This window comes from Peromyscus eremicus, chromosome 18 (genome assembly GCF_949786415.1).
Source record: "Peromyscus eremicus chromosome 18, PerEre_H2_v1, whole genome shotgun sequence".
NCBI lineage: Eukaryota > Metazoa > Chordata > Mammalia > Rodentia > Cricetidae > Peromyscus > Peromyscus eremicus.
The window spans coordinates 42,605,249-42,632,724 of NC_081434.1; the positions used below are offsets into that span (position 1 = coordinate 42,605,249).

The 27,476-nt window shown below is 41.8% G+C and overlaps 1 protein-coding gene across 3 annotated transcripts; it reads left to right on the forward strand.

Moving 5' to 3' along the window:
- The first annotated feature begins 7,042 nt into the window (after positions 1-7,042).
- Positions 7,043-26,333, forward strand: LOC131895253 (disks large homolog 5-like). Of its 3 annotated transcripts, XM_059245682.1 has the most exons (8): positions 7,043-7,168; positions 9,254-9,330; positions 10,350-10,423; positions 17,465-17,624; positions 18,747-18,878; positions 19,526-19,709; positions 24,108-24,223; positions 25,439-26,333. In XM_059245682.1, the coding sequence occupies exons 4-8, from the start codon at positions 17,518-17,520 to the stop codon at positions 25,446-25,448; spliced, it is 549 nt and encodes a 182-aa protein (XP_059101665.1). In that variant the 5' UTR covers positions 7,043-7,168; positions 9,254-9,330; positions 10,350-10,423; positions 17,465-17,517; the 3' UTR covers positions 25,449-26,333. The 3 variants fall into 3 exon arrangements, with proteins under 3 accessions (XP_059101665.1, XP_059101664.1, XP_059101666.1); XM_059245681.1 differs by lacking the exons at positions 7,043-7,168; positions 9,254-9,330; positions 10,350-10,423 and adding an exon at positions 15,270-15,486; XM_059245683.1 differs by lacking the exons at positions 7,043-7,168; positions 9,254-9,330; positions 10,350-10,423 and adding an exon at positions 16,599-16,740.
- Positions 26,334-27,476: the final 1,143 nt, after the last annotated feature.

Genomic DNA, 27,476 nt, shown 5'->3' on the forward strand with positions numbered 1-27,476 from the left:
GCTGAGTAGTACTCCATTGTGTATATGTACCACATTTTATTTATCCATTCTTCAGTTGAAGGTCATCTAGGTTGTTTCCAGGTTCTGACTACCACAAATAATGCTGCTGTGAACATAGCTGAGCATTTGCCCATGTGGTATGATTGAACATTCCTTGGGAATATGCCCAAGAGTAGTATAGTTGGGTCTTGGGGGAGATTGATTCCCAATTTTATAAGAAAGCTCCATATTGATTTCCAAAGTGGCTGTACAAGCTTGCACTCCAACCAACAGTGGAGGAGAGTTCCCCTTGCTCCACATCCTCTCCAACATAAGCTGTCTTTAGTGTTTTTTATCTTAGCCGTTCTGACAGGTGTAAGGTGGTATCTCAGAGTTGTTTTGATTTGCATTTCCCTGATGATTAGGGATGTTGAGCAATTCCTTAAATGTCTTTCACCATTTGAGCTTCCTCTGTTGAGAATTCTCTGTTTAGCTCTATAGCCCATTTCTTAATTGAACTGTTGGCCATTTTGATGTCTAATTTCTTGAGTTCTTTATATATTCTAGATATCAGCCCTCTGTCAGATGTGGTGTTGGTAAAGACCTTTATCGATTCTGTAAGCTGTCACTTGTCTTGTTGACCATGTCCTTTGCTCTACAAAAACTTCTAAGTTTCAAGAGGTCCCATTGATTAATTGTTTCTCTCAGTGTCTGTGCTACTGGTGTTATATTTAGGAAGTGATCTCCTGTGCCAATGCATTCAAAACTACTTCCTACTTTCTCTTCTATCAGATTCATAGTAATTGGATTTATGTTGAGGTGTTGATCCACTTGGACTTAAGTTTTGTGCACGGTGACAGATATGGATCTATTTGTAGCCTTCTACATGATGACATCCAGTTATGCCAGCACCAATTGGTGAAGATGCTTTCTTTTTTCCATGGTACAGTTTTCGTTTCTTTGTCAAAAATTACATGTTCATTGGTGTGCAGATTAATGTCAGAGTCTTCAATTCAATTTCATTGGTCCACATGTCAGTTTTTATGCCAGTACCAAGCTGTTTTTATTACTGTGGCTCTATAGTAGAGCTTTAAGTCAGGGATCGTGATGCCCCCAGAGGTTGTTTTATTGTACAAGATTCTTTTGGCTATCCTGGGTTTTTGTTTTTCCATATGAAGTTGAGTATTGTTCTTTCTAGGTCTGTGAAGAATTGTGTTGGTATTTTGATGGGTATTGCATTGAATCTGTATATTGCTTTTGGTAGATTGCCGTTTTACTATGTTAATCCTGCCTATCCATGAGCATGGGAGATCTTTCCATTTTCTGACATCTTCTTCAATTTCTTTTTTCAGGGACTTAAAGTTCTTGTCATACAGGTCCTTCACTTGGTCAGTTAGAGTTACCCCAAGATATTTTATGTCATTTGTGGATATTGTAAAGGGTGATGTATCCAGTTTCTGACATCTTCTTAAATTTCTTTTTTCAGGGACTTAAAGTTTTTGTCATACAGGTCCTTCACTTGCTCAGTTAGAGTTACTCCAAGGTATTTTATATCATTTGTGGCTATTGTAATGGGTGATGTATCTCTGATTTCCTTCCCAGCCTGTTTGTCAATTTTATATAGGAGGGCTAATGATTTTTTTTAGTTAATCTTGTATCCTGCTATGTTGCTGAAGGTGTTTATAAGCTGTATGATTTCCTTGGTCAAATTTTTGGGGTCACTCATGTATACTATCATGTCATCTGCAAATAGGGAAATTTTGACTTCTTCCTTTCAAATTTGTATCCCCTTTGATCTCCTTATGTTGTCTTATTGCTCTGGCTAGAACTTCAAGTACTATATTGAATAAGTATGGGGAGAGTGGACAGCCTTGCCTTGTTCCTGATTTTAGTGGAATCACTTTGAGTTTCTCTCCATTTACTTTGATGTTGGTTGTTGGCTTGCTGTAAATTGCCTTTATTATGTTTAGGTGTGTTCCCTGTATTCCAAGACCTTTATCATGAAGGGGTGTTGGATGTTGTCAAATGCCTTTTCTGCATCTAGTGAAATGATCATGTGGTTTTTTTTCTTTGAGTTTGTTTACATTGACAGACTTTCATATGTTGAACCACCCTTGCATCCCTGGGATGAAGCCTACTTGATCATGGTGGATAATTGTTTTGATGTGTTCTTGGAGACTGTTTGCCAGTATTTTATTGAGTATTTTTGCATCAATGTTCATGAGGGAGATTGGTCTATAGTTCTCTTTCTTTGTTGCATCTTTGTTTGGCTTGGGAATCAGGGTAATTGTAGCCTCATAGAAGGAGTTTGGTAATGTTCCTTCTATTTCTATTGTGGGAAACAATTTAAAGAGTATTGGTATTAACTCTATTTTGAAGATCTGGTAGAATTCTGCACCAAAACCATCTGATCCTGGGCTTTTTTTCGTTGGGAGACTTTTAATGACTCATTCTATTTCCTTAGGGGTTATTGGTCTGTTTAAATAGTTTATCTGGTCTTGATTTGACTTAGGTATGTGGCACCAATCCAGAAAATTATCCATTTCTTTTAGATTTTTCCAGTTTTGTGGAGTAGAGGTTTTTGAATTATGACCTGATGATTCTCTGGATTTCCTCAGTGTTAGTTGTTATGTCTCCCGTTTCATTTCTGACTTTGTTAATTTGAATGCTATCTCTCTCTGCCTTTTTGTTAGTTTGGATAAGGGCTTGTCTATCTTCTTGATTTTCTCAAAGAACCAACTCTTTGTTTCATTAATTTTTTGTATTGTTGTCTTTGTTTCTATTTTATTGATTTCAGCTGTCAATTTGATTATTTCCTGGCGTCTGTTTTTCTTGGGTGACTTTGCTTCTTCTTGTTCTAGAGCTTTCAGGTGTGCTGTTAAGTCACTAGTGTGAGATTTCTCCAACTTCTTTATGTGGACATTTAGTGCTATGAATTTCCCTCTTAGCACTGCTTTCATAGTGTCCCATAAGTTTGGGTATGTGGTATATTCATTTTCATTGATCTCTAGGAAGTCTTCAATTTCTTTCTTTATTTCTTTCTTAACCCATTGGTGATTCAATTGAGCATTATTTAGTTTCCATGAGATTGTAGGTTTTCTGTAGTTTTTGTTGTTGAAATCTAACTTTAAACTGTGGTGGTCTGATAGAACACAAGAGGTTATTCCAATTGTTTTGTATCTGTTGAAATTTGCTTTGTGGCCAAGTATGTGGTTGATTTTAGAGAAGGTTCCATGAGGTGCTGAGAAGAAGGTATATTCTTTTTTGTTAGGATGGAATATCTGTAGATATCGATTAAGTCCATTTGAATCATAACATCAGGTAAGACCTTTATTTCTCTGTTAAGTTTAGATTTGGCAGGTCTGTACAGTGGTGTGAGTGAGGTGTTGAACTCTCCCACTATTAATGTGTGGGGTTTTATATATGATTTAAGCTTTAGTAATGTTTCTTTTACATATATGGGTATCCTTGTGTTTGGGGCATAAATGTTCAGAATTGAAACTTCATCTTGGTGGATCTTTCCTGTGATGAGTATATAATGCCCTTCTTGATCTCTTTTGATTGATTTTAGTTTGAAGTCTATTTTGCTGGATATTAGGATGGCTACACCTGCTTGCTCCTTAAGACCATTTGATTGGAAAGAGTTTTCCCAACCTTTTATTCTTAGGTAGTGTCTATCTGCTGTGGGATGGTCTGTATGTCAAATGTGTTGTTGATTGGTCAATAAATAAATCACTGATTGGCCAGTGGCCAGGCAGGAAGTATAGGTGGGACTAACAGAGAGGATAATTGAGAGAACAGGAAGCTGGGTGAGGGAGACACTGCCAGCCGCCACCATGACAAGCCGCATGTGAAGATGCCGGTAAGCCACAAGCCATGTGGCAAGGTATAGATTAATAGAAATGGAATAATTTAAGCTGTAAGAACAGTTAACAAGAAGCCTGCCACAGCCATACAGTTTGTAACCAATATAAGTCTCTGTGTTTACTTGGTTGGGTCTGAGTGACTGATGGACTGGCGGGTGAGAGAGATTTGACCTGACCGTGGACCAGGCAGGAAAACTCCAGCTACATCTATCTTTGAAATTGAGGTGTGTTTCTTGTATGCAGCAGAAAGATGGATCCTGCTTTCATATCCATTCTGTTAGCCTTTGTCTGTTTATAGGTGAATTAAGTCCATTGATGTTAAGGGATATTAATGACCAGTGATTGTTCATTCCTGTTATTTTTTGGTGGTAGTGTGTATGTACTTCTCTTCTTTGGGGTTTACTGCTGTGGTGTTTTTCTATTGCCTGTGTTTTTGTGGGTGTATATGACTTCTTTAGGTTGGAATTTTCCTTCTAGTGCTTTCTGTAGGACTGGGTTTATGGATAAGTATTGTTTAAATCTGGCTTTGTCTTGGAATGTCTTGTTCACTCCGTCTATGATGATTGAAAATTTTGCTGGGTATATTAGTCTAAGCTGGCATCCATGGTCTCTTAGTATCTGCATTATATCTATCCAGGTCCTTCTGGTTTTCAAAGTCTCCATTGAGAAATTGGGTGTTATTCTGATGGGTTTGCCTTTATAAGTCACTTGGCCTTTTTCCTTTGTTGCTCTTAATATTTTTTCTTTATTCTCTACGTTTAGTCATTGAATTATTATGTGGCCAGGGGACTTTTTTGAGCGGGTCTAGTCTGTTTGGTGTTCTATAGGCTTCTTGTATCTTCATAGGCATTTCCTTCTTTAAGTTGGGAAAATTTTCTTCTATGATCTTGTTGAATATATTTTCTGTGCCTTTGAGTTGGTATTCTTTTCCTTCCTCTATCCCTATTATTCATAGGTTTGGTCTTTTCATGGTGTCCCAGAGTTCTTGGACATTTTGTGTTATGATTTTTTTGGCATCGGTATTTTCTTTGACTGATGAATCCATTTCCTCTATTGTATCCGCTACACCAGAGATCCTCTCTTCCATCTCTTGTATTCTGTTGGTTATGCTTGCATCTGTGTTTCCTGTTCATTTACTCAGATTTTCTATTTCCAGCATTCCCTCTGTTTATGTCTTCTTCATTGTTTCTATTTCCATTTTCAGATTTTGAACTGTTTCCCTCACCTGTTTTATTGCTTTCTCATGGCTTTCTTTAAAGGATTTATAGTTTTCTTCTGCTTTATTTGTCCTTTCCTCTAGTTTTTTATAGAGTTCTTCCCCTTTTTTGTTTGACTTTTCTTTATTGATTTCCTCCACTTTTTTGTTTATCTCTTTCTCAATATCATTTTTGATTTTTTTCTTTAAAGGCCTCTAGCATCTTCATGATGCTATTCTTAAGGTTACTTTCTTCTCCTTCTTCTACTTTGTGATGTTCAGGTCTTGCTGTTGGAGGAGGGCTAGATTCTGGTGTTGCTGTATTGCTCTTTATGTTGTTGTATGTACTTCTGCCTTGACATCTGCCCATCTCCTCGTGGATTCATTCTTGGTCTTATCAGGGCTCTTGGTCCAGTCAGAGCTGACAGATTTGGCATTTCAGGAAGCCTCTCTTGTGTAGATATAACCATCTTTTTAAATAAGAAACACAGAGTGGATTCAGACATGAAAGCCAAGAGGTCAGAGCAATAGCTAAGAGCTGAGATTAAAAACCTTACCCTTCACTGCCGCTGCTGTCCTACCTCTCCTCAAGAGAGCTACTTCCTGTGTGTTTGTGCTTTTTATTGACTTTCTATTCTGCCTTCTCATTGGTTGTAAATCCAACCACATGACCTCCTCATCACTGCCCATCTGTACAGACCTCCAGGTCTTCTATGGTTGGTATTGAGATTAAAGGCATGTGTCTCCATACTGGCTGTATCCTTGAACATGCAGACATTGGCCTAGCTTTGCCTCCCAAGAGCTAGGATTAAAGTCGTGCACCAGCACCGCCCAGCTTCTGCCATGGCTTGCTATTAGCTCTGACCCCTAGGCAACTTTATTTATTAACATACAAATAAAATCACATTTCAGTACAATTAAAATATCACCATATTTCCCCTTTTCTATTTTAATAGTGCTGTGGGATGTTCTGTATGGCAAATATGTTAATAAATAAAACACTGATTGGCCAGTGGCCAGACAGGAAGTATAGGCGACACTAACAGAAAAGAGAATTAAGGGAACAGGAAAGGAAGGAGGACACTGCCAGCTGCCGCCAGCACAAGCAGCATGTGAAGATGCCGGTAAGCCACAAGCCATGTGGCAAGGTATAGATTTATAGAAATGGGTTAATTTAAGATATAAGAACAGTTAGCAAGAAGCCTGCCATGGCCATGCAGTTTGTAAATAATGTAAGTGTCTGTGTGTTTATTTTATAAGTGGGCTGTCGGACTGCCAGGGCTTGGCAGAACCCAGAGAGCAAACTCCAGCTACAGTCTTGGTCCAATGAGAGGTGGTGGATTCTACTTCTCAGAAAGCCACTCTTGGTCTAATCAGGGCTGGCAGATTCCCTGTCTCCTGATGTTACTCTTGGTCCAATGACAACTCTTTGTCCAATGAGAGCTCTCTCTTCCTCTGGGCCAGATCGGAGCTCCCTGGGCTAGATGGGAGCTCTCTGGGCCTGATGAGAAATCTCTGGGCCAAATGGGAGCTCTCTGGGTCAGATGGGAGCTCTCTTGGCCAGATGGGAGCTCTCTAGGCCAGATGGGAGCCCTCTGGGACAGATGGGAGCTCTGGGACAGATGGGAACTGGGGGCTGGTCTCTAAGTCTCAGGAAGTGGTTAGTGTCTCTGGTGGATGGGTGTGGGGGCAGGGAATGTAGATTGCATGGTCCACTGGGGAGTCTTAGAGAAGGGGAACCTTCCCAGGGGAGCCCTGCCTGCTGGCCATCAACTAGGGCCCAGTTGGGCGGGTCTTCCCCCAGGAATGGCTGGGCCCGGGAATGGGACCTAGGGGTAGGCCTCCCTGGGTATGATCCCAGATTCTCACCTCTGGTCCAGATGGGAGCTCTGGGCAGGATCCCTTTATATTTTCAAAGAAAAGTTTGAGACAGTCACTGTCACCATAATTCAGATTTTTGACTTTGGACTAGAAGATTTTTTTCTGCAGGCATGGATGGTCAGCCTGGCTCAGTTCATTCACTTATGCTTTTAACTATCTTCTTTTTACCTTCCTTAGGAAGAATTTCATAATGCCTGTGATTATTATTGAGCATTTCCACAAATGTTTACATCATATTCAGGAAAAGGTAATCTTAAGTGGCATTTCATTATCTTTCTTTGGTGAATAAATATTTGACTGTGAAGTACCCTGGAGCCTAACTGAAGCATGAACAATTAGGAAGTTGTGTGACTTCATTACTTAAGTTTTGTTTTGTTTTGTTTTGTTTTGTTTTGAGACAAGATTTATTTGTATAACTTTGGAGTCTATCCTGGAACTCACTCTGTAGACCAGGCTGGCATTGAATCATTTAATTAATTTTAAGAAGAATCAATTACTGTTTATTTATTCCCTGTGGGCTCTGTAATTATTTTGGATACCTTCTGGCTTAATTAGGGTTTGTATTATTGTGATGAGACACCATAACCACAGCAACTTTTATAAAGGAAAACCTTTAATCAGCTGTGGCTTACAGTTTCAGAGGTTTAGTCCATTGTCATCATGGCAGGACATGGAGGCATGTAGGACATGGCAGGACATGGAGAAGGAGCTGGGAGTGGAGAAGGAGCTACATCTGGACCTCACAGGCAACAAAAGTGCTCTGAAACACCAGGAGTGCCTTTAGCATAAGAGGCCTCAAAGCCCTCCCCCACAGTGACATACAACCTCCAACAAGGCCACACTTACTCCAACAAAGCCCCACCTCCTAATAATGCCACTCCATATGAGCTGATGAGGGCCTGTTCCATTCAAATTGCCATTCCTCCAAGGTATCCTTAGAAGGGAGAATAAAACAGTTTTATTTGTTGGCTCTAATAGAAGACGTTTTTTGAAGAAGAGAGAACTTTTTTTAAAAAATGAGAGCATTATCATTTGGTTGACAAATAAGAGTTTTGGAAGAAAAATAGTAAATGCAGGAGAAAAAAAACTTTTTCCTTCTACCCACATTTAGTCCCTTGTTGGGGACTCCATAACGAAGCAGAGACAGAGAGGAGAAAAGCATGGAGACTTACCTAGTACAAACTTTCACAACACCAGATCCTTCCCAAGGAAGGAAAGCCCTCAACAAGTGCTGAGACCTGAGATTTTATACTGAAGTTGATGGCAAGTGGAATGTTATAGAGTGTGTGACAAAATAAAACCATTATGAGCCAAGCAGGTGAATGGCAAATAGTGAGGGCTTTTGGCTCCTGTCCCCTGTGTGTGCCTTCATCAGTCTGTAGCTATGAGGCTGCTCCTTTCTTTCCTCCATGGAGGGACATGTGGTGCTTCTGACCTGTTTCAGGAAATGTCAGGAAGCCCTTTCTAGGTTTTATGAGCTGCTTCAGGGTAAAAGCAGAGTCCTTCCTCACATTCATTCTTTGGCTCAAATTCTTCCTATGACTAGTCACCATGTTTTGAGATAGCATATTCTGAGCACCATCAAATATTAAATAAAGCCAAACGTCTGGGTATAATTTCCGAGTGAGTAGTTGCATTCATATAGGTCCTGAAATACAACATTTAGAGCGATTATGAATTTAAACATTAACATTAGTATATCCTGTTCTGTGTACATTATTTTGCATCATCTTTTTAGTAATTGTTGTTTAAAAAGGATTGAGAGACTAAAATGTATACGTTAATTCATCTAATTGGAATGTTTTTCATTAAGTCTTTGAGACTTTAGGATTTAGAAGGTTAACTTCTGAAGTACCTTAGAAATTTTATTTTGACACTTGTAATATTATATTTAGATGTGTGTGAAGACTACTAGAACTGATTAAATGCTAGAACCTGGACTGTCCACAGGGCCATTCATAGCACTAGTAACCCATAGTTTTACAACAGAAAAATGCACGAGAAACACAAGATAGATTCTCAGAGGCACAATGCCAAGAAGGAACATGCCATTTCATTAACTCACCCTGGAATCTTGCTTGGTGATTTTTAGTATTCAGTGGTGGTTTTCATTATGAACTCACTCACCTGCATGGCAGAGTAACTTCACTTTTGCCTTTTCCTGTCTATTACTCTGGGCAAGCAGTTTCTTCCAGCTAGACAGATAACAGTCCTTCCATCAAGAATCTTACCCCCAGGGTTAGCTTTAATTAAGAGCATCCATCATTTGAAACAAATGTCTGCACAAATCATTCACCGTGCACTTTGATATACATTGTTCTCTAAATTTCAGAACCATAAAAACCCCTCTAGGACAAATCCTCAAGTTGATCATGAAAAGTACCAGGGAAGGGACACTGAGATGACAAGGTAGGTGAAAAGAGAGAATTTCCTCCTCCCAGTTTTTTCCTTTGTCTCCACATGATCAGAATGACAGAATAGTATGGCATATATTGTTTGTCGTCTGTCTGTCTATCTATCTATCTATCTATCTATCTATCTATCTATCTATCATCTTCCCCTTCTCTCTAAATAAATACATTGTTTTTAAAGTACCCATCAGATTTCCATGTATTCATCATATGAATGTTTATTTTTAAAATGACTGAATAAACAAATACTGTTTAAAATCATGGGAAAATCACCTTTGCTAGGAGATAATAGTTTTTAACCATAGCCAAAACAGAATCTGCCCCTTAACTTTGTGGATATGAAACTCTCAATCCTTCCCTCATAAAAGGTGTGAATTTCTACTTTGTTTTAAAGGATCTATCATTTAATTTTCCCAGGTCCATCTGTTAGTTTGTTAGAACCATTGGCTTTGTGCCAGTGGTGGTTTGGATCCGCTGTGCCTGTGAGAAGAAGATAGCACTGTGGTGTGAGGCTAGTGTTTGTACTCATGTCATAAAGATGTTGACAATCTAACTTAGATGGAAAATCACTCCAGGCTCAAAATTGTTGTAAAGAGAGAGGGAGGAGGGAACTAATGTGAGAAAAGTGGCAAATTTTCATATCCCTTTCTCCTAGTTTGTTTGTCTTCTGTTTCTGGAGAAATAAAAGAGGTGTTGTCTTATTGGGTAGGACGGTTTCCCAATGCTTACACCAATGCTATCAATCTTGGTAGGCACACCTGCAAACCCAGAACTAAGAAGCAAGGGAAGAAGTATCTTGAGTTGATGGAACCCTTATCTGTCCCTCATTACTCCATTTTCTCAGCACAAGAGATGATTATATACACACGCTCATTGGTCAATGCCAAGACATGCTAAGCATGTGTCAGTTAATGGCATCAGCTAAAAGAAATGTTTTCATCACAGTGACTTAACTACTTAGTAAAGAAGTAGCATTCCCTCTTCATTACGCAATTTGTGTTTCCTATATCCTCACAGGTCTAAATTTGAAGTTTCCCATCTTGGATCATCCACGTGATGAGTACTGCAATGATGAGTCTCTTTATTGGAAGGTAATGTACAGGATTCTTAAAAGTGGAGTAAATCATGGTTCTATGAAGGTTCAGATGGCCAAGGACCCATTTTCTATAACAGACCAAAGCCATAGGTAGACAAGGAGAAACTCTTCAAATGCTGTTCTTTGGCAGCTTCTGCTGTTTTTACTTGTTGGGGAGCATCGGTAGGGACAGTGACTAGGCAAGGACAATGACAAGTGGTTTCTTCTAGTGTTATATTTCTCCTGAGGCACAATGGATCAGGAACTTTATGGGATTTATCACACACGTGCCCATACCCAGTGTTACTGATTTCATCCTGGGCTATAAGACTCTTGTTCTAGGAGACATGATCATGCATTTGAACTCTTATGATACCCAGAGTTTTAGGTCCCCTTCTCTGGCTGCTCATAGACTTCTTTTTCTTTAGTCTTACCCCTGTTTTCTGTTCATTTCTTTCCATTTCTGATGGCTGCCACCTTCTTTTTGCCCTTGCTGTTCTTGAAAGATTCAAGGGTTTTTGCAGCTGAGATCCTCTCTCAACCCTATTACTGCCATTGGGAGTAATACCCAGAATGCTCTCCTCAGTCATTTTATTTCTGGTATCAGCTTGGGACATTCAGTACACCAGGAACAAAGTAGGCCTCTTGGAAGTATTTCATATGTGGGGAACCAAGTGCTTGTTTTCCAAACACTGCCCAGGAATGTCTCATTGCTTCATTAAAATCCCCCTTTTCATCATATTGAGAAATAAAATACTACTTGGAAATGACATCGTTTGAATGGGAAGGAGGGAGGATCACCTGGCTTAAATACAGGAGCATGGAAACACACCTGGGAAGATCCTGCAGGGCTGGTTACAATGTTGGAATTGGGTTGGGGGTACACTCAGAGAAGCCACATGCCTAGCTGTTGAAAACTTCCTCAGAGGTGCCTCAGCAGATAGACAATACACCTGTGAGGATGCTGTAATGAACTGCTGACAGAGGTAACTTGAACAGTGCAACCCCCAGGAGAAAAATCCCTCAGGTTGAGTGTGGTTCCCCACATTCTGCACTTAAGAGACCAAAACGAGATAGATTGCATGCCTCTGTGAGATACACATTGAGATTAACTGTTGAAAAAAGAAAAAGCAGTCAGGCAGTGGTGGTGCATGCCATTAATCCCAGCATGTAGGAAGCAGAGGCAGGTGGATTTCTGTAAGTTCGAGGTTAGCTTGGTCTACAAAGCAAGTTCCAGAACAGCCATAGCTGTTACACAGAGAAACTCTGTCTCAAAAAAAATCAAAAAAAGAAAAAGAAAAGAAAAGGCAAAGGGGGAAAAGACAATAGCTGTGGACATGACTCAGTTGGCAGAATGATTCCTACCATGTAGGAAGCTCGGGGTTCAATCACCACCCACACTCGGCAAGTTCCCACTTCTTTAGTCCACACAGGAGGGACTGGAGAGTCCAGAGTTTGTTCACCCAGGATATTTCTTCTAATCATAGAGCAGTTTCTATGCCTAGAGAGGTGAGGAGGTTTGGGTGCATCCTCTGGTACACTGTGATTTTCATTAATTACTTGATGTCTCACAAAGCAAGTTTACATTTTTGTTGAGTTCCTGTCTCTGTCTGTGAACAAGGAAGGATGTGGGGCTTTTCATTTCACCAGCATCCTGACAGTCTAGAGTTCAAGCCCAAGCTTTTGCTCCTCATTTGTTTTTGAATTCACTTCCTAAGTGTTTAAGGCTCTGTCATTTCAGTATTAGAGGAAGTTGAGGTTCCCAGCAGCAGCCATGCTCACAGAGTCCACACAGAAGGGTCTCTGTGAGAAACATGACCTCCTCCTTAACATCACTACTTTTTGAGTATACTGAACAAACTGCCTGATAGGGCTGAACACAATCAAAGCAGAAGAATATAAAATATACTTCTATTCCACCTGGTAAGATAGAAAACCAAGTCTGAACTTAGGTTAATGTACAGGAATCTCTGGGATACTTGTGGAAATGAGGGATTACTTCCCTGTCACTGTGAGAGTCTGAATTGGGAACTGGAATCTACATAACAGTTCATATGAAAATAGAAGGTTTAACTACATTAAGTCCATAGTACTGAAATTCTTTCCTATGAATGTATTCTTTCTCCTCCATATATTAAAAACACATCAAAAATCATGCCATACATGCTAATTTGTGCCTTAAATTCCAGGACTCAGAAAGCATAGACAGATAGACCTCTGTGAGTTCAAAGTCATCCTAGTCTGCAGAGTGAAATTTAGGATAGTCTTGGCTGTAGAGTGAGATCCTGTCTCAAAAGACAAAACGAAAACAATAAAAAGAAGTTACCCCAAAAAAGGTGGGGCATAATGATGTACACTTGTAATCCCAACAGAATGGATGCAGAGGCATTTGGATGTCTGTAGGCCAGCACAGGCTACATGATGAGTTTCAGGACTACATACAGAGACCCTGTCTCAAACATCATCAACAATAAGAATGTTACCAGAAACTGCATAACACATGAACCTACACATGAGAATAGTTTGTGAATGTTTCAGTAAGGATCTAAGATCCAGGACACTAAAAATCTCCCTTCATTTTCATTTTATGTGTATGGGTGTTTTGCCTGAATGTATGTCTCTGCAGCACATCATTGCACTGCCCAAAGAGGTTGGAAGAGGGCAAAATGTCTTCTGGAACTGGAGTTAGAGAGGGCTGTGAACTACCTTTAGTGAGTGGACTGCAACCTGGGTACTCTACAAGAGCAATCATACAGTGAAATTTGTATTAATGCATCTGAGTAGTAGGTCCCTGTAATTCATACTTTGAATTACAACTTGCAGAATATTCCAAGGTCAGTATTTGTTGCTTTGTACATCAGCAGAGGTTACCATTTCTTTTTATTTCTTTTTATTTTTTTTGGTCTTTCGAGACAGGGTTTCTCTGTGTAGCTTTGTGCCTTTCCTGGATGAGGTTACCATTTCTAATGGGAGCAGTGCATTCAGTAACTACTTGATAAATTAACATGTACATTTTGTGCACATGCACTTTCCAGGTATTTCTGGTTCCTACCTATGTGGAAAGATGCTGATGTCTATGTACCATCATTAATACAAGGCTAACATTTTTATTTTAAATATTGTGTTAATTTAGTTTTATATTCATATTTTTATTTTAAGTTCTTTGAGACAATTCTATTCCTGGAAGTGTGTCCTAAGTTCAGCCCAAGGCAAGGGCTGCAAGCATCAAGCATGAAGAATTTGCACAGACTTAATGGTAAATAGTCATAGATCCCTTAAGGACCCATCTGTTAGAATATCTGTAAGTAAGATCTCTGAAATATTTTTAGAATATAAATGTGAAGGTAACATAAAGGGCTGTAGTTGTTAGGGTACATCACTCAATAAGGTTAAAGCAAAGGGATGATGGCTGCATTAGCCCATTCTCTGATGATTTAGCCAAATTCCGGATGGTGTGTACTATACAAAGAAGGGAAATGTTAAGCAATAGAAGACACAAGTTGCATTTTACTAAAGAGTACACACTTAGAAAAAAACTCTGTTAGAGCCAGAGACATCAGAAGTCATCAGTTTTCTTTTCTAGGAAAATGTCTAAGCAGAGATAATACATTTACGTACCTCACAATATTAAGGGCTTTAAGAGGCAGTGAACAAAAACAGAACCTGGGTCTTTCCTGCAAGCTTTGAGTGTCCCAGGATGATATTAGAGAAGATGGCTTGCTTAGTATGGTGGCTATGTGCTGTCCCTGCATCTCACTTCCAGCATCAGCAAGGTTCTAGAGTGATCAGGCAGATGACCTGGGCATCTCCATCCACATGAGTGTTTGTGAACTGTGCCAATTTTCTCTTGGCTTCTGAGGTCAGACTTGAGGGTTGTAAAACTAAGCTGTATCCTGTGCCACTCTAAATGAGCTTGAGGAGGCTGTCCCCTGGTTACCTGAAGAATGTAAAAGGAAGGAAAAAAGCTAGCTGACCGATGAGACTCTCTCTTCTGTAGAGTGATGGGTTAGGGTTGTCATCCAGGGACTGATAGTCTCAAGACTACATTTTGAGAATCTGCTAGGCAAAGTCTTATCTCCCTAAAAGCAAGGCAGGAATAGTATGTTCAAGACTTTCCTGGGTAAGCTCAGAAGCAGCATTCCATGGAGAAGGCATAAATGATTCATAAGGAAATTTCCATCAACCCAATATCCTCAAATTGTACAAATATTAAAAGTGCCCCAAGTATGTAACAGGTGGAGATGTAAACCAAAGGTGGCATGGCAGCCATGATGTGGCTCAGTTTTGCTGGATCTTTGTCAAGCAGCTGTGCTGGCTTTATAACTTCTGCCATTCCATTCAGATATGGTTGTGCCAGCTAATCACATCTTCACTCACAGCCTCATAGCTTGAGTGAGCTCTGTTTACTCTCAAGGGGAAATGTTTATTACTACCTATGTGACTTCTCTGTTTTGAACTCAGGAATCTCTAAAAGTCTGAGGATCTTCCCCCATGATGTTTACTTCAGAGGACTCATTGCTCCTACTCCCCATCATCCTGACCTAATTTCTTAGCATCATTTATTTCTCATCATACTGAGTATGGATCTGAAGCAGGGGAAGAGCCATTCCTGTACAGTGTTTTGAAAGTGAGCCTTCAACTCCCCATAGATAGTTTCTAATGAAGCAGAGAGCTAGATCTCTGACTTTGGAAGGAGGGTGTGCCACAGAAGTTTCTGTGTGACCTCCCAGGGAGGTTTCTGATCTGGCACCTTGGTTTCAGATTAGTTTGGAGTGCAGTAGTTATCAGGGAAATAAAGGCTGTACTATGGACATCAGCCGACTCCTCCCTGGACATTCTACTGTATCCTGGAGAGCCCTGGCATTCTATGTGATGTCACCAGTGTTGTGGTAACACCAACTGCCATTGGGGCATCTGTTCATTGCCTAAAGGTTTCACTTGCAGCCATGTTGGCAAGACTGAGCAGGCTCCTTGGGAGACGGAAGGGAGAACATAATGAGACTAGAGAGAGGCAGAAGGAAGCTGGCCTTCATTCTCAGTGCCACACATCAAGGAATAAATGGTTCCGGGGAAAGCACAGTGAGTCCTGAACAAGGGATGGGGAGCTTCCTGAAGGAGGAAGGCTTCAGCTGGGTTTTTCAGATGGGACTCAAGATCTTGGAGCATTTTGGAAGAAATGGACCTATTATGCTTCTCTGAGTTCCTAAAAAGCAGACCTGGAGTTGAGGATTTCTGGTGGATAGTTTGGCAGAGAGCCAGGAATGGTCATGCCTGCAGCTGCTCTGCTCAGGGCCCTCTGCTTTCACTCCGAGTGGGAAGGAAGCATAGAAGGGAGAATGAGGCTTCAGTTACAGCACTGAACTTCACCCTCAGTGGACATTGTTTGGTTGAGTAATACTTATAACAGGCAGAGTAAAGTCCCTTGCCCAAAGTTGGAGGTTCTCACATTTTACCTCATAGCCACTTGCACCAAGCATTGTTGCATTTCAGTGACCCTTAAGGTTCCTGAGTTCCTGCCCGCTCACTAGCCAGTCATCTTTTCTCTACCTTGGGCGCAGGAATGGGCCATCACTCTTCCTGCAAATGTTTGTTCTTGGTGTCTGAGTGCTCACCTGAGGATGTGCAGTCCTTAGGTATCTCCAGCCTGTCCTGTCACTAGGTGGTCACACCTTTGCTAACATCATGATGGATGGACTGTATTCTGCTGAAGTTTTGGAGAAATTTTCATCATTACCTATGTGACTTATTTTTGGTCTGACAAGACACTCATAATCTCCCACCACTCACGCACAGTGTAACATCCCTGTTCATCTTTCCTGATATATTCATTCACTTCATGGAACTTATCTTCCTCCCCCATCATCCTGAGCTGATTTCTTAGTATCCTTTACTTCTCATCTTATTAATTAGAGATCTTAGGGAAGGGAAGAGCCCACTCCTGGAGAGTGTTTGGAAAGAGAGTCTTCACCTCCACAGGTTGAACTAGAGAAAAGTTTCTAATGAATCAGAGATCTCTTGATGCTGAAGGTGCTGAAGGCCTTCCCCTGTGTCTCAAGGAAGGTTATTGGAAAGGGAAGCTTGGCTTTTTAGTGAATTGAGGAAGAGGTAGTTATCAAACAAGTGATGACAGTTGGCAGTGACTCTAACAGTCCCTCCTCTGAACATTCTATTGTCTCCTGGAGAGCCCTTGACAAGATCTGTGAATTCACCATGGTTGTGATAACACCAACTGTCCTAGGGGCATACATTAAGTGCTTATAGGGTTCACCAGAAGACATGTTGGCAAGATTGATCACACTGATTGACAGAGAGACCTTGCTTTCTAAGGAGGAGGTGAGTCTTGGGGTGGAGCTTCCAAAAATAGGGTTCAGTAGCTGGGTTCTTAAAAACACATAGGTCTATGCTGCTTCTCTGGATTCCTGAAAGGGTAGACTCAGAGTCAAGGATTTCTGATGGTTAGTTGGCAGAGAGCCAGGAGTTGTCAAAGTTGTCAAGGCTGCAGCTGCTGTTCTGGGAGTTCCTTAATTTCATTTTGAGTGGCAAAGAAGGCCAGCAGGAGTCACAGACTAAGGAGGTGTCAGGGTAGGGTGTTCCTACAGTTCATTGTCAGTGGATTCCTTTAGGTTCCATGGATATCTGATGTGAATACCAAGGAGGGAAACTCTCCATCCATGTACCAAGGTCTTAGACATTCAGTTACTTTTAGTCCTGGACACAGATGAAAAGGGATTGGTGGTGCTAAGCACTAGGGACTTCAGGAGTTCCTGTCTCACATCAGATATGAGCTGATATTTCCAGAGCTGCATGGCTGGGTAACATATGCCTTCCAGGGACAGTGGAGCTGCAGTAGGGGCTGGTGCACATATCTAGCCATAGTGACTGGGGACAGAGACATGGCTTATGAGCCCCAACTTGAGGACAGATGTCCTGCTCTTTGGGTCTTCACTGGGTTCCATGCATTCCCTCTTTCTCAGGCCTCTTCTTGGGACTCAACATGATCTCTCCTGGCCCTGTGCCATACAGCCGTACAAATTCACTTATGTTTATCTTTATACAGGGACTACTGGAAAGGCATCAACTCCAACCTCCCTCACTGAGCAAGAACAGCAGATGAACAAGGTGGATAAACTGACCCGTCAGCTACAGATGATGACCAATGAAAGGAATGAACTCTCTATAATGCTGGCCAATTTCACCAACAATGATTTGAACAACAGGTAGTCATTATGTCGAGTTCTATGGTGACTATCTTGATCCTACTGAGTCAACCCCAGCAATCCTCAGGTCATTGGAGGCTGTGCCTTCAGGGTATCCTCATGCCCAAGCTAATTTTTCTGAGTGCATCTGAGAGGCAGAACAGAAACCTAGTTGGGAGTGAGATGGGGATACAGGCTGCACTGCTTCCTCCAAATGAAAAGAGAGCTTGTGGCCTGAATTACAGTCTGGGGATAAGGGCAGTAGTGTGTGAGCTCTCACATGCATTTCAAGAGTCTTTGACAGGTGTTGGCTTATGGGAGATGCTCTGTGCTGTGAGTTTATGGTGACTCTTTGTTCTGACCAGCAGGTGCTTGGGTGCTGGTGGCTTTTGGAAGCAGCAGGAGGGGCCAGGTACCACTTGGTCCATCTCAGTGTGTGCTTGAAGGCTGAACTTCATCACTGCTCCTCTCTGGTCTTGATCCTTATACTCTGAGACAATGCTACCTCCCTATATTTATTTGGCACCCTCAGTGTGTGTGTGTGTGTGTGTGTGTGTGTGTGTGTGTACCCAGTCCTGGCAGTTGGAGGTCTCTGGCAGGGCATGTGGTTCTTCCTGTGTTAGGAAGTTTCCAGGCAATGTCAGGAACTCACTGTGAGCAACAGTGTTCTTGGCCTGTGTGCTCATGTTGGCAGCCCATTGGAATCCACTGGAGACTTATAAATTTATCCTTAAGTTGGGTCTACTCTCTGAAAATACTGATTATGTGATCTGGGCATCCATGTAGCAATAGGAACCTGGGATCAAAAAATCCCCATTCTGAAGACACGAACAACATTATCATACATTTCTGGTGGACCCAGACTTGTGACATAGACTCCTGAGGACTTCTTAGAGGAGCTAACCAATTCCTGCAGTCCCAGTGGTGGCACTCATGCAGCCCTGGCTCACTCTCTTAGCACCACCTGACTGCTGGTCTGAGGCCAGGACAGTGAGTTTAATAAACACCACATTGTCTTACTTTATAGGTACCATAATGTGACATCAACTGTACTGGGGCAGTTGAGGGCACCGCCTGAATTCATATGGTCATTGGGTCCTGTGTTCATGGGGTTCTTTGTTCCTCGGCCATGCCCTACCACAGGCTGAATTTTGAGGTGGAGATGCTGAATATGGAGCATAAAAAAGTGATGGTGGACCTGGAGAAATTCCCTAAAGAGATTAGTGAGGCCTTGAACAAGTGCAAGGAGGTGACAGAGGAAACTCTCTCCTGCAGGTGAGTAACTGACTTCACTGTGACCCCATTACTTGGGAGTGACTGCTTTTTACCATGTTTTTGTCTTTGAACCAAAGTCAGGCCTTTTGTTCTAGCCTGTGTGCCCCATAGCAAGCAGTCTGCCTTGTACTCTTGACTTGGGCCTCTTGGACCAGTTTTGCTAAGAGTGAAGTGTCTGTGAGGCACTCCCATCATTGTCCTGCCAGCCTCAGAGGCCTCTAGATAGAAAAACTCTTAGCACCATGATGGGGTATCAGGCATTTGTGTGTCTCTGGGGCTCTGGCAGGGGCTTACAGAGCTGGTTCACATAGGACCCATAGATGGAATGTATTCCCATTGGATCTTCTGTCCTCCATCAAGAATGTTTACCCTCTACCTGCTGTTGTTTTCCCAATACCATGAACAGTTAAGCACATGTTGGGGGAGGCAAACCCTGCTCTCAGAAGTACATGGATCCCTTTCAGTTTCAGGGTTTTCAGAAACAGTCTGAGTCTTTCTGGAATTTGGCTCTTCTCTGGCTTTTGCCAGCTACTAGGTTATGCATGGCTACAGTGGACTCTAGTCTGGGCATGGGACCTTGCATGAGTGATGTGGGAGTGGCATATGGAGGCTGGATGGGGCTCACCTTGTTCTTTGTGGTGGTTCAGCATCCTTCACAGCCAGCTCCTGAGTGAGTGGACTCATCTGAAGGAAAAAGTGAGCATCTTGAGAGAGGAGAACCGAAAGCTGAGGGGGGAGCAGATTTCACTACAAGAGTCCTGTGAGGAGCTGAGGACGCTCTGTGGGGAGGCCCATGAGAAGATCTATGACCTCTGGGCCAAGGAAAAGCAGGTAGGCTGAGGTATTGTGTGCAGGCTGCCCACCATCTTTAATCATACAGATGTGCATCCACATGCAAACACACACACACGGGACCATCCACCCACTTATCCATCAGATCACCAACATCTCATCCAATTGTTGGTTTCTGTGATCGTTCCTAAGTCTTTCTGGAGAGTTAGCCTCTTGTGAGATCACAGGTTGTAAACAGCTTTGAAGGAGCAGTGCCCTGTGAAAATGCCAAAGGAGTGGTTCTCATTGTCACCCTTTTTGTCTTCTCTCATATGTTACATCTCAACATCAGTTCCCCCTCCACCCCTCCTCCCACTCCTTCACCCCCAGATCCCTCCTACCCCAGGTCCACTCCTCCTTAATTTCCCTTCAAAAAGTAGCAGGCCTCCCATGCTTTTATTTAATTATTAAAATAATATTGAACCCCTGGCTTTGCAAATGCTTGTTACATATTCTAACAATGAGCTATATCCCCAGTCTTTTAAAATCTTAATTAATGGTCACACCAAGTTGCACAAATTAACTTTGAACTCACAGCATAGTTCAGAATAGCCTTTAACATTCAGTTCTTCTGTCTCAGCCTCTGAGTAGCTAGGATGACAGGTGTGCATCACAAGCTCAAACCTAGTCTAAATACTTCAATTAAAACTAATACTTAAACCAAATGTCAAAGGTCAATGGATTACAAATTTGTGTTTTTCAGACATAGGTGCTAAATTATGAGTGATCTCAAAAACATCAGTGAAAATATAATTTAGATGTGTCATCATTAGTAGACAGGTATCTTTAAAAAGAATAACATAATGGTTTCTTTTCAAGAATATTTCCTGGAAGTCACATAAATGCCAGGAAGTAAGATTTACCTGGAACAAACAGATAAGATGTCTGTCCTGAAGGAACTAAGGAAGTTATTACCTTTTATCCGTCTCGTGCATTACAGCTGCTTTTTGCTCTGGGCAACCAACCCTCCAGCTCTTCTTATGTCTGAGACCTCCAATAGAAGAGGATTTTCCTGCAGGAGGCAGCATCCAAACCCTCCTATTGATTTGTCCCCGAAATTCAGTCTCCACAGGAAAGGCAATCTTACCTCCTGCCCATTATTCACAGCCTGCAACTCACTGCTATATATGAAAATGATTATATGCCATCAAATCATAGGAATTTCAGCACCTTGTTAATATTTTAGTGGAAGGAAATTTTAAGCTTTCCTTTGGGTAGATACTACATAGTTAATAACTATTTTAGACTGTTATAACTATTAAACAATTTATTTTTATTTTTATTGAGTGAATATTTTATTTCTTTTTTACTGAAAATAGATCATTCTCTCATACAATAGTTCCCAACCATAGTTTCCCCTCCCTCCACTCCTCCCAGTGCCCACAAACCTCCTCTCTTCCTCAGATCTGCTCCCCCTTGGCTTCTTTTCAGAAAAGAACAGGCCTCCAAGAGATAACAGCCAAACATGACAAAACAAGATAAGACAAAACAAAAATAAGACAAGACAAAAGCCATCATATAGGCTGGACAAAGCAATCCAATAGGAGGAAAGATGTCAGAGAGGAGGCAAAAGAGTCAGAGACAAACCCACTCCTACTATTAGGTGTCCCATCAAAACTCCAACATATACGCAGAGAAGCTGGTGCAGACACAAGCACGCTCTATGTTTGCTGCATCAGTCTGTATGAGTTCATGTGAGCTCTGCTTAGATGATTCACTGGGCCATGTGACCTGATAGAGAGTTTCAATTTAGACTCCCACTTCCACACAATGACTGGCTGTGGGTCTCTGCACCCATCTGCTGCTAGAAGAAACCTCTCTAGCAGATGACAACTGGCAAGACACCAATCTATGAGTATAGCAGAATATCATTAAGAATATTAGCAATCATTTTATTGATTTTTTTTAGTTACATTTGGTTCTACCCTAGGTCTGTGGGCTATTTGGTCTCCAGTTCCTGACCATGCTGGCAGTGTAGGGCATGGACTGCTTTTCCTTCCATGGGCCTCAAGTTAAACCAGACATTGTATGGCCACTCTCTCAAGTTCTGTGTCTTCATAGCCCTAGCACAACTTTCAGGGAGGACAGACTATATGTTGAGGCTTTTGTGGCTTGGTTGGTGTCCATGTTTCTCTTTCTGTAGCCTGCAGAGTACCTTTCCAGGCCAAACAGAATAGAAGATAGGGGTGAGAGCTCCATGAAGGCAACAGCTTGATCTCTCTATGTTCAATGAACTGTGTAGATGTTGCCCACAACAATGGTACCCCACTGTCAATTTTCAGAGAGGATCACTTTGTCCTAGCACCAATATGGGTTGTTTAGGGATCTCCACAAAATCCCCTTCCCAACAGTTCAACTGACTGCAATCCAGTCTCACCTGTAGCCTTGCCTGGCTACAGAAGATGGTCAGTTCAGACTCTGTATGCTCCATTACTAGGAATACTCACTAGGATCACCCATGTAGGTTGCAGGAAGTTTTCTCTGCACTAGCTTTCCACAACACGCTCTAAAGGCCCCCAACTCCAGCTGTCTCTCCCCATACTCCCTTCCTCTATCCCTTCCCCCTAATACATGATCCCTTCTAATCCTGCCTCCACTAACCTCAAGTCCCCCTGAAAAATATATTCAATTTTTTCCCCAGGGAGAACCATGTGTTTCCTCTAGAGACATCTCTTCATCTAACTACTTTGTATCTGTGGAATGTAGCTTGATTATCCTTTACCTAACAACTAATAATAGAATTACAAGTGAATACAAATTATACTTGTCTTTCTGGGTCTAGGTTATCTCCCATAGGATGTTTATTTCTAGTTCCACCCATTTGCTTGCAATGCCAGTTGGATGTCATTTTTTAAACACCTGGGTAATACTCCCTTGTGTAAATGTGCTACATGTTCTTTATTCATTCATCCATTGAGGGACATCTAGGTTGTTTCCAGTTTGAAGTTATTATGAATAAAGCCACAATGAACATATTTGAGCAAGTGTCCTTGTGGTAGGATAGAGCATCCTTTGGTTACATGTTCAAGAATGGTATACCTGGGTCTTGAGGTTGATCAATTCCCAATTTTCTGAGGAGCCACCATATTGATTCCACCGAGGCTGTACAAGTTTATAGTCCCACCAGAAATGGAGGAGTGTTCCCCACTGAGAAAGCTTTATTCTCAGTCTCATTGCCTGCTACCATTTTCTTTCCACCTTGGCCTCACCATTGCTGAGTTGACCTTGGCCTTGAAGCTTGGCCTAAATTTTATTCCCTGAGAGATTCTGAATTGCAGGGGTGCTTGTGGTTGCATCTCAGCAGAGCAGAAGTCCCACAGCCATGCTGAGGTTTGAAAATAGGGCTGTCTCATTGCACCCCACTTACGCTCATTATAGTCTAAAGCACTCACCTTCTGCTGTGTCTGCAGCATTCAATAACTGATTTTATTCCAAAGTTGTTAAGTCTGAGTTAAAATGGGCCTTATGGAGGGTTAGGAGAAATAAAGAGTCTCAGACATTGCTGGTGTTGTAAAATTGTGTAGCCCCATGAGAAGCTATGTACAATTTTTCAGAAAGTTGAACTGCTGTCCCCAAGTAACCCAGTGATTCTGGAATGGGAAATAAGTTGTTCACAGAGAAACTAGCTGACACCAGGGTTGGAGCAGTCATCTTCAGAGCAGCCCTGAAGTCAAAACTATTCAGATACCCATCATCTGTGAGTGTAAAAGTACAATGTGGTCCGGGATTTCCATGGAATCTTGTTTAGTAAGAAATAATACATGCAATCATTTGTCTGTGACTTAGTCAACCTTCTCTTACTCAAACAAATCCCTGACACAATCACCTTACATGGAGGAAAGGATTATATTGGCACCTGGTTGAGGATTTTCTAGTTTCCTGGGCTCATTGCTTTGTGTCTGAAGTGAGGCAGCCTGTGGTTTAGAGAGCTCCTTTTGGAGGAAGCTGTTTACCTTGGAGACACTGGGAAGCACTGAGTGAAGCTATTGGCTGCTTCACCACCATCCTGTTGTCCTGTGCTGGGGATCCAAGCCTTTAGTGCACGGACTGGGGAACTTCATGAACAGGCATGGCTTATAGGCCAAGCACCCCACGAGTCCATTTGTTCGTGTACTGGATTTACAAGGTTTGTGCACTTCATTGACTGATCTGTCCATCTGACCTGCCCACTGTGTTCTTCCATCTAAGGAATGTTCAGTTTCTTCTTAAATGTCCTGGGTGATCTTTTCTTATATTAGCATTATCTGGGAAACTAAACATGTGAATGCAATGAAGTATGCCTGTATGCATACACACTTGTATGTGTGTGTTCAAGAGTGTGTGTGTTCAGAAGAGTGTGTGTCTGTGTGCATATGAGTGTTCAACCCTGCACTAAGAACATAATCTTCTACTAAACAGAAACAGGAAAGATTGGAGGAGAGACTGCAATACCTGCTGAAGCAGAGAGATCTGGTCACCAAGCACAAGGTCTTGGCAGAAAAGCTGCAGCATTACTTCACTGTCTCCCAGATGAGGTAGGACCCCAGGCCAGGAGGGAGTGGCACTCAGTGGTTCCCCCCTACCTGAATCTCTGTCCTATTTGGATTTCTGCCCATCTACATGGCCTTTCAGTCACAGCCAGGGAAAGAACATCTGAGTGTATGAGCTGGTTCAGTCAACAGAAATGTCTGTCCAGGAAAAATATGTATTATCCTTAATCTTGCTAGAGATTGTGTCCCCTTCTTCATTTCTGAGCTCTCATATGTCCTGAGTTCATTGATCTTTATGTCTCCCCACACATGTTCCCATGGCAGCCCCAAACCTAACAGGGAGAGTGTTAGACAGTGTGCCCTCCTGCCTCTTCATTTTCCTTCAGGATGGCACCTTTAGAGGTAAGGTCCTACCCTTGTGCAGATTTGCATGGAGCCCCTTCTTACTGATTACAGGTTTTCTGCAGTGAGCATCTGTTTGCTGTGAGAAAGTTTCTCTGGAAATAAGCAGGTTTAGAGTTTGACAGGTTGAAGCCAAGGAAGTTTCTGTGCTGAAGGCATAAACAGAGCCTGCACACTGCAGTGTTGTGTAGACACCACTAGAGGGCCTCATACAGTTCGGTTCCAAGGTTGCTGAGTTGCCTGCATCTGTTCAAGGCCATGCATATCTCTCCTGAACTATGACTCTGACATTGCTATGCTGCTATTTTTTTTTCTCAAAATAATGTATCTGAACTTTTGGAGAAATGTGCTGGGGTTTTTTTTGTTTGTTTTTTTTGTTTTTGTTTTTAGTTTAGATTAGATTCAGTTTAGTTTAGATTCAGTTCAATCTCTAGCAATTTTTAAAGGCTGAGAAAAAAATCCAGGGCCAGCTGCTCTCTGGCCCTTCTCTCTTGAGGAAGAAAGGAATAAGCTCAGATGAAAGGTAATGTTGATAGTCAAATGCTGGCATGGCAGGTCCCCACCAGGCCTATATTTCAGCTGCCTTCCTCTCCTAGGTCTAAAACACTCCAGCATGATCTAGAACAGGCCACAGCCCAGGGTCAGAGCCTGCTGCAGACAAACCTGCTTCAGCAGGGACACTAAGTGCACCAGGCAAAAGAGCCACCATTGACTCCTATCCCCTGCAACCATGGCATTCGTGGGGTGGTCTTTCTTCCTTCACATTGGTGTCCCGTGAGTGAATCGGCCCTGGTTTTGTCTAGGCCATGGCAGAGTTAGGATGCTTATGGGAATAATTGCCATTCTTTCTCTTGACAGCACCACTTAAGAGAACTCACTCTAGCATCAACACCTCCTCAACAAAAGACATCTTGTAGCTGTGAACTAACCAGTGAGGAAAATCCCAACCTACCAGCAAGGGATCCATGTGTCTGTTGGTGCATTATTCCAGGAGAAAATAAATCATCAGAAAGAAGCTTGAGCTACAGAGGACCTGCCAACATTATTCAGAACCCAGACATCTATTAACAAGTGTTCCTCAAACGGGGCACAGCAGCATGGGGAGGGTATGTTGGTGAGCCAGAGTTACTCTGTCAGTTTACTCTCCATGTCTTTAGTAAGCTGTCTTAAGTCCTCCACATGTGGTGAGAAATCTGACAAGAAAGCCTGCATGGCTGTCATGCTGTTATCTATACATACCACATGGAGAAGAATAGGATTCCCTCCCCAGGGCAATGCTGAAGCCAACTCCATGTCACGTGAAAGTGTTGCTGAAGATGACGCACTGCAGATACTACAGCACTCCCTCACACCTATGTTAGTCAGTCATCGGATCTTCCATCAAGAAAATGACTAGGGATTCTCCAGTGTCACAGCCTGGACTGGCATGACTGGTCCTGAGAAAGAACTTATAGAGGAGGTCTGAGTCATCTTTGGTGCTTTGGAAAGCCAAATGTATTCCATTGATTTGTTGAGTCTAGAGTAGAAGAATATTTGTAGCTTAAGTTTTTGGAGGGGTCTTTTCTTTGCTGGGGTTTTGTTTGCTTGGTGTTTTTAGTTTACTTTAGTTAGAAATTTTGTTATTTTTTGTTAATTCTTTTATTCTTGTCAGTGTTTTAATAGTTGGCTAAATATATACACTGCATTTACCGACTGCCTTTTAAAAGTCCCCACTGAAGACTTTTTATGAATAAAAAAGCAATTTACAACTCTTCACTTTTACAACTCTTCTTTATTCAGGCATGGTGTTGCACTCCTGTAACTTCAGAACTCAGAGGCAGAGATGAATCTCTGCAAGTTCCAGGAGCCTTGGCTACAAAGTGAATTCCCATCTAACCAGGGCTACATAGGGGGTTGACACCTTGAATGTGGATGGCATGGTCTACTCCGGTCTTCATGACCTAGCCTTTATGTTAACAGCCAGATTTAGAGAATGTAACAATGATGAGCTTGTGGGAAGAAAGGAATCTCCCTTCTGCACTACATTAGTCCTTTCCCCATGCCCTTTCACAATTGCCCTTTGTGGTTCTGGGATAGCAAAACAGTGAAAGTGGCCTTGAAATGCATGAACAAAGTTTACCACTACCCACAGCAGAGGGGAACTGCTGAGCTGCAAGTGTGAATACTGGAGATGCCTTCTGACCTCTCACTCCTTTAGCATGGCTGTTACATTGGGGAGATGTAGAGTAATGACCTGCTCTGGCACTGTTATCTGCTTCCATTAGGAATATTGTGAACAAAGCCTGAAGGATTCATTCCAATCTCTGAAATGGTGTTTCCTGTTGGTTTATGACACAAAACATTTCATAAAATTCCATAAGGCTGTCTCAGATACGTTACTCAGAACATCAATTCCATCTGCTAAATTTAAGTATGAGTTTGGGGCTTGGGGAGATGGTTCAGTAGTTAAGAGCATTTGGGTTTGGTTCCCAACACACATAAGGGGGCTCATATCCATCTGAAATTCTAATTCCAGAGGACCCAATGACTTCTGACCTCCGTACCAAGCATGCCTCTGGTACTCAGATATACATGCAAGCAAAACATTCACACACAAGTATACATAAAAGTAAAATAGGTGAGTATTACCAACTAACTTAATGCTACTTGGCAGATGAAAAGCTTCATCTACTTTTACTTTTAAATATTATCTCCAGATTTTTCTCAGGCTACATCAGAATTCAGTATCCTACTTCGGCATCAAATATCAAGTTTGTTTATTTTATTTTTCTAATAAAACTAAATTTATCAATACCCTAGAGTAATGGTTTTGATAATAACTATCCAAGAGTATAAAAAGTATAAGACATATTTGTAGATTTAGTATATTAATACAAAATGCATGCCTAAATACAGT

Bases quoted from the DNA above. Each gene is read 5' to 3' on its own strand.
- LOC131895253 (XM_059245681.1), top strand. From the start codon at position 15,354: ATGTTGGCAAGACTGAGCAGGCTCCTTGGGAGACGGAAGGGAGAACAT. The intron at 17,625-18,746 runs GTAGTCATTATG...GCCCTACCACAG, and splicing joins AACAATGATTTGAACAACAG to GCTGAATTTTGAGGTGGAGA. The intron at 18,879-19,525 runs GTGAGTAACTGA...GTGGTGGTTCAG, and splicing joins GAGGAAACTCTCTCCTGCAG to CATCCTTCACAGCCAGCTCC.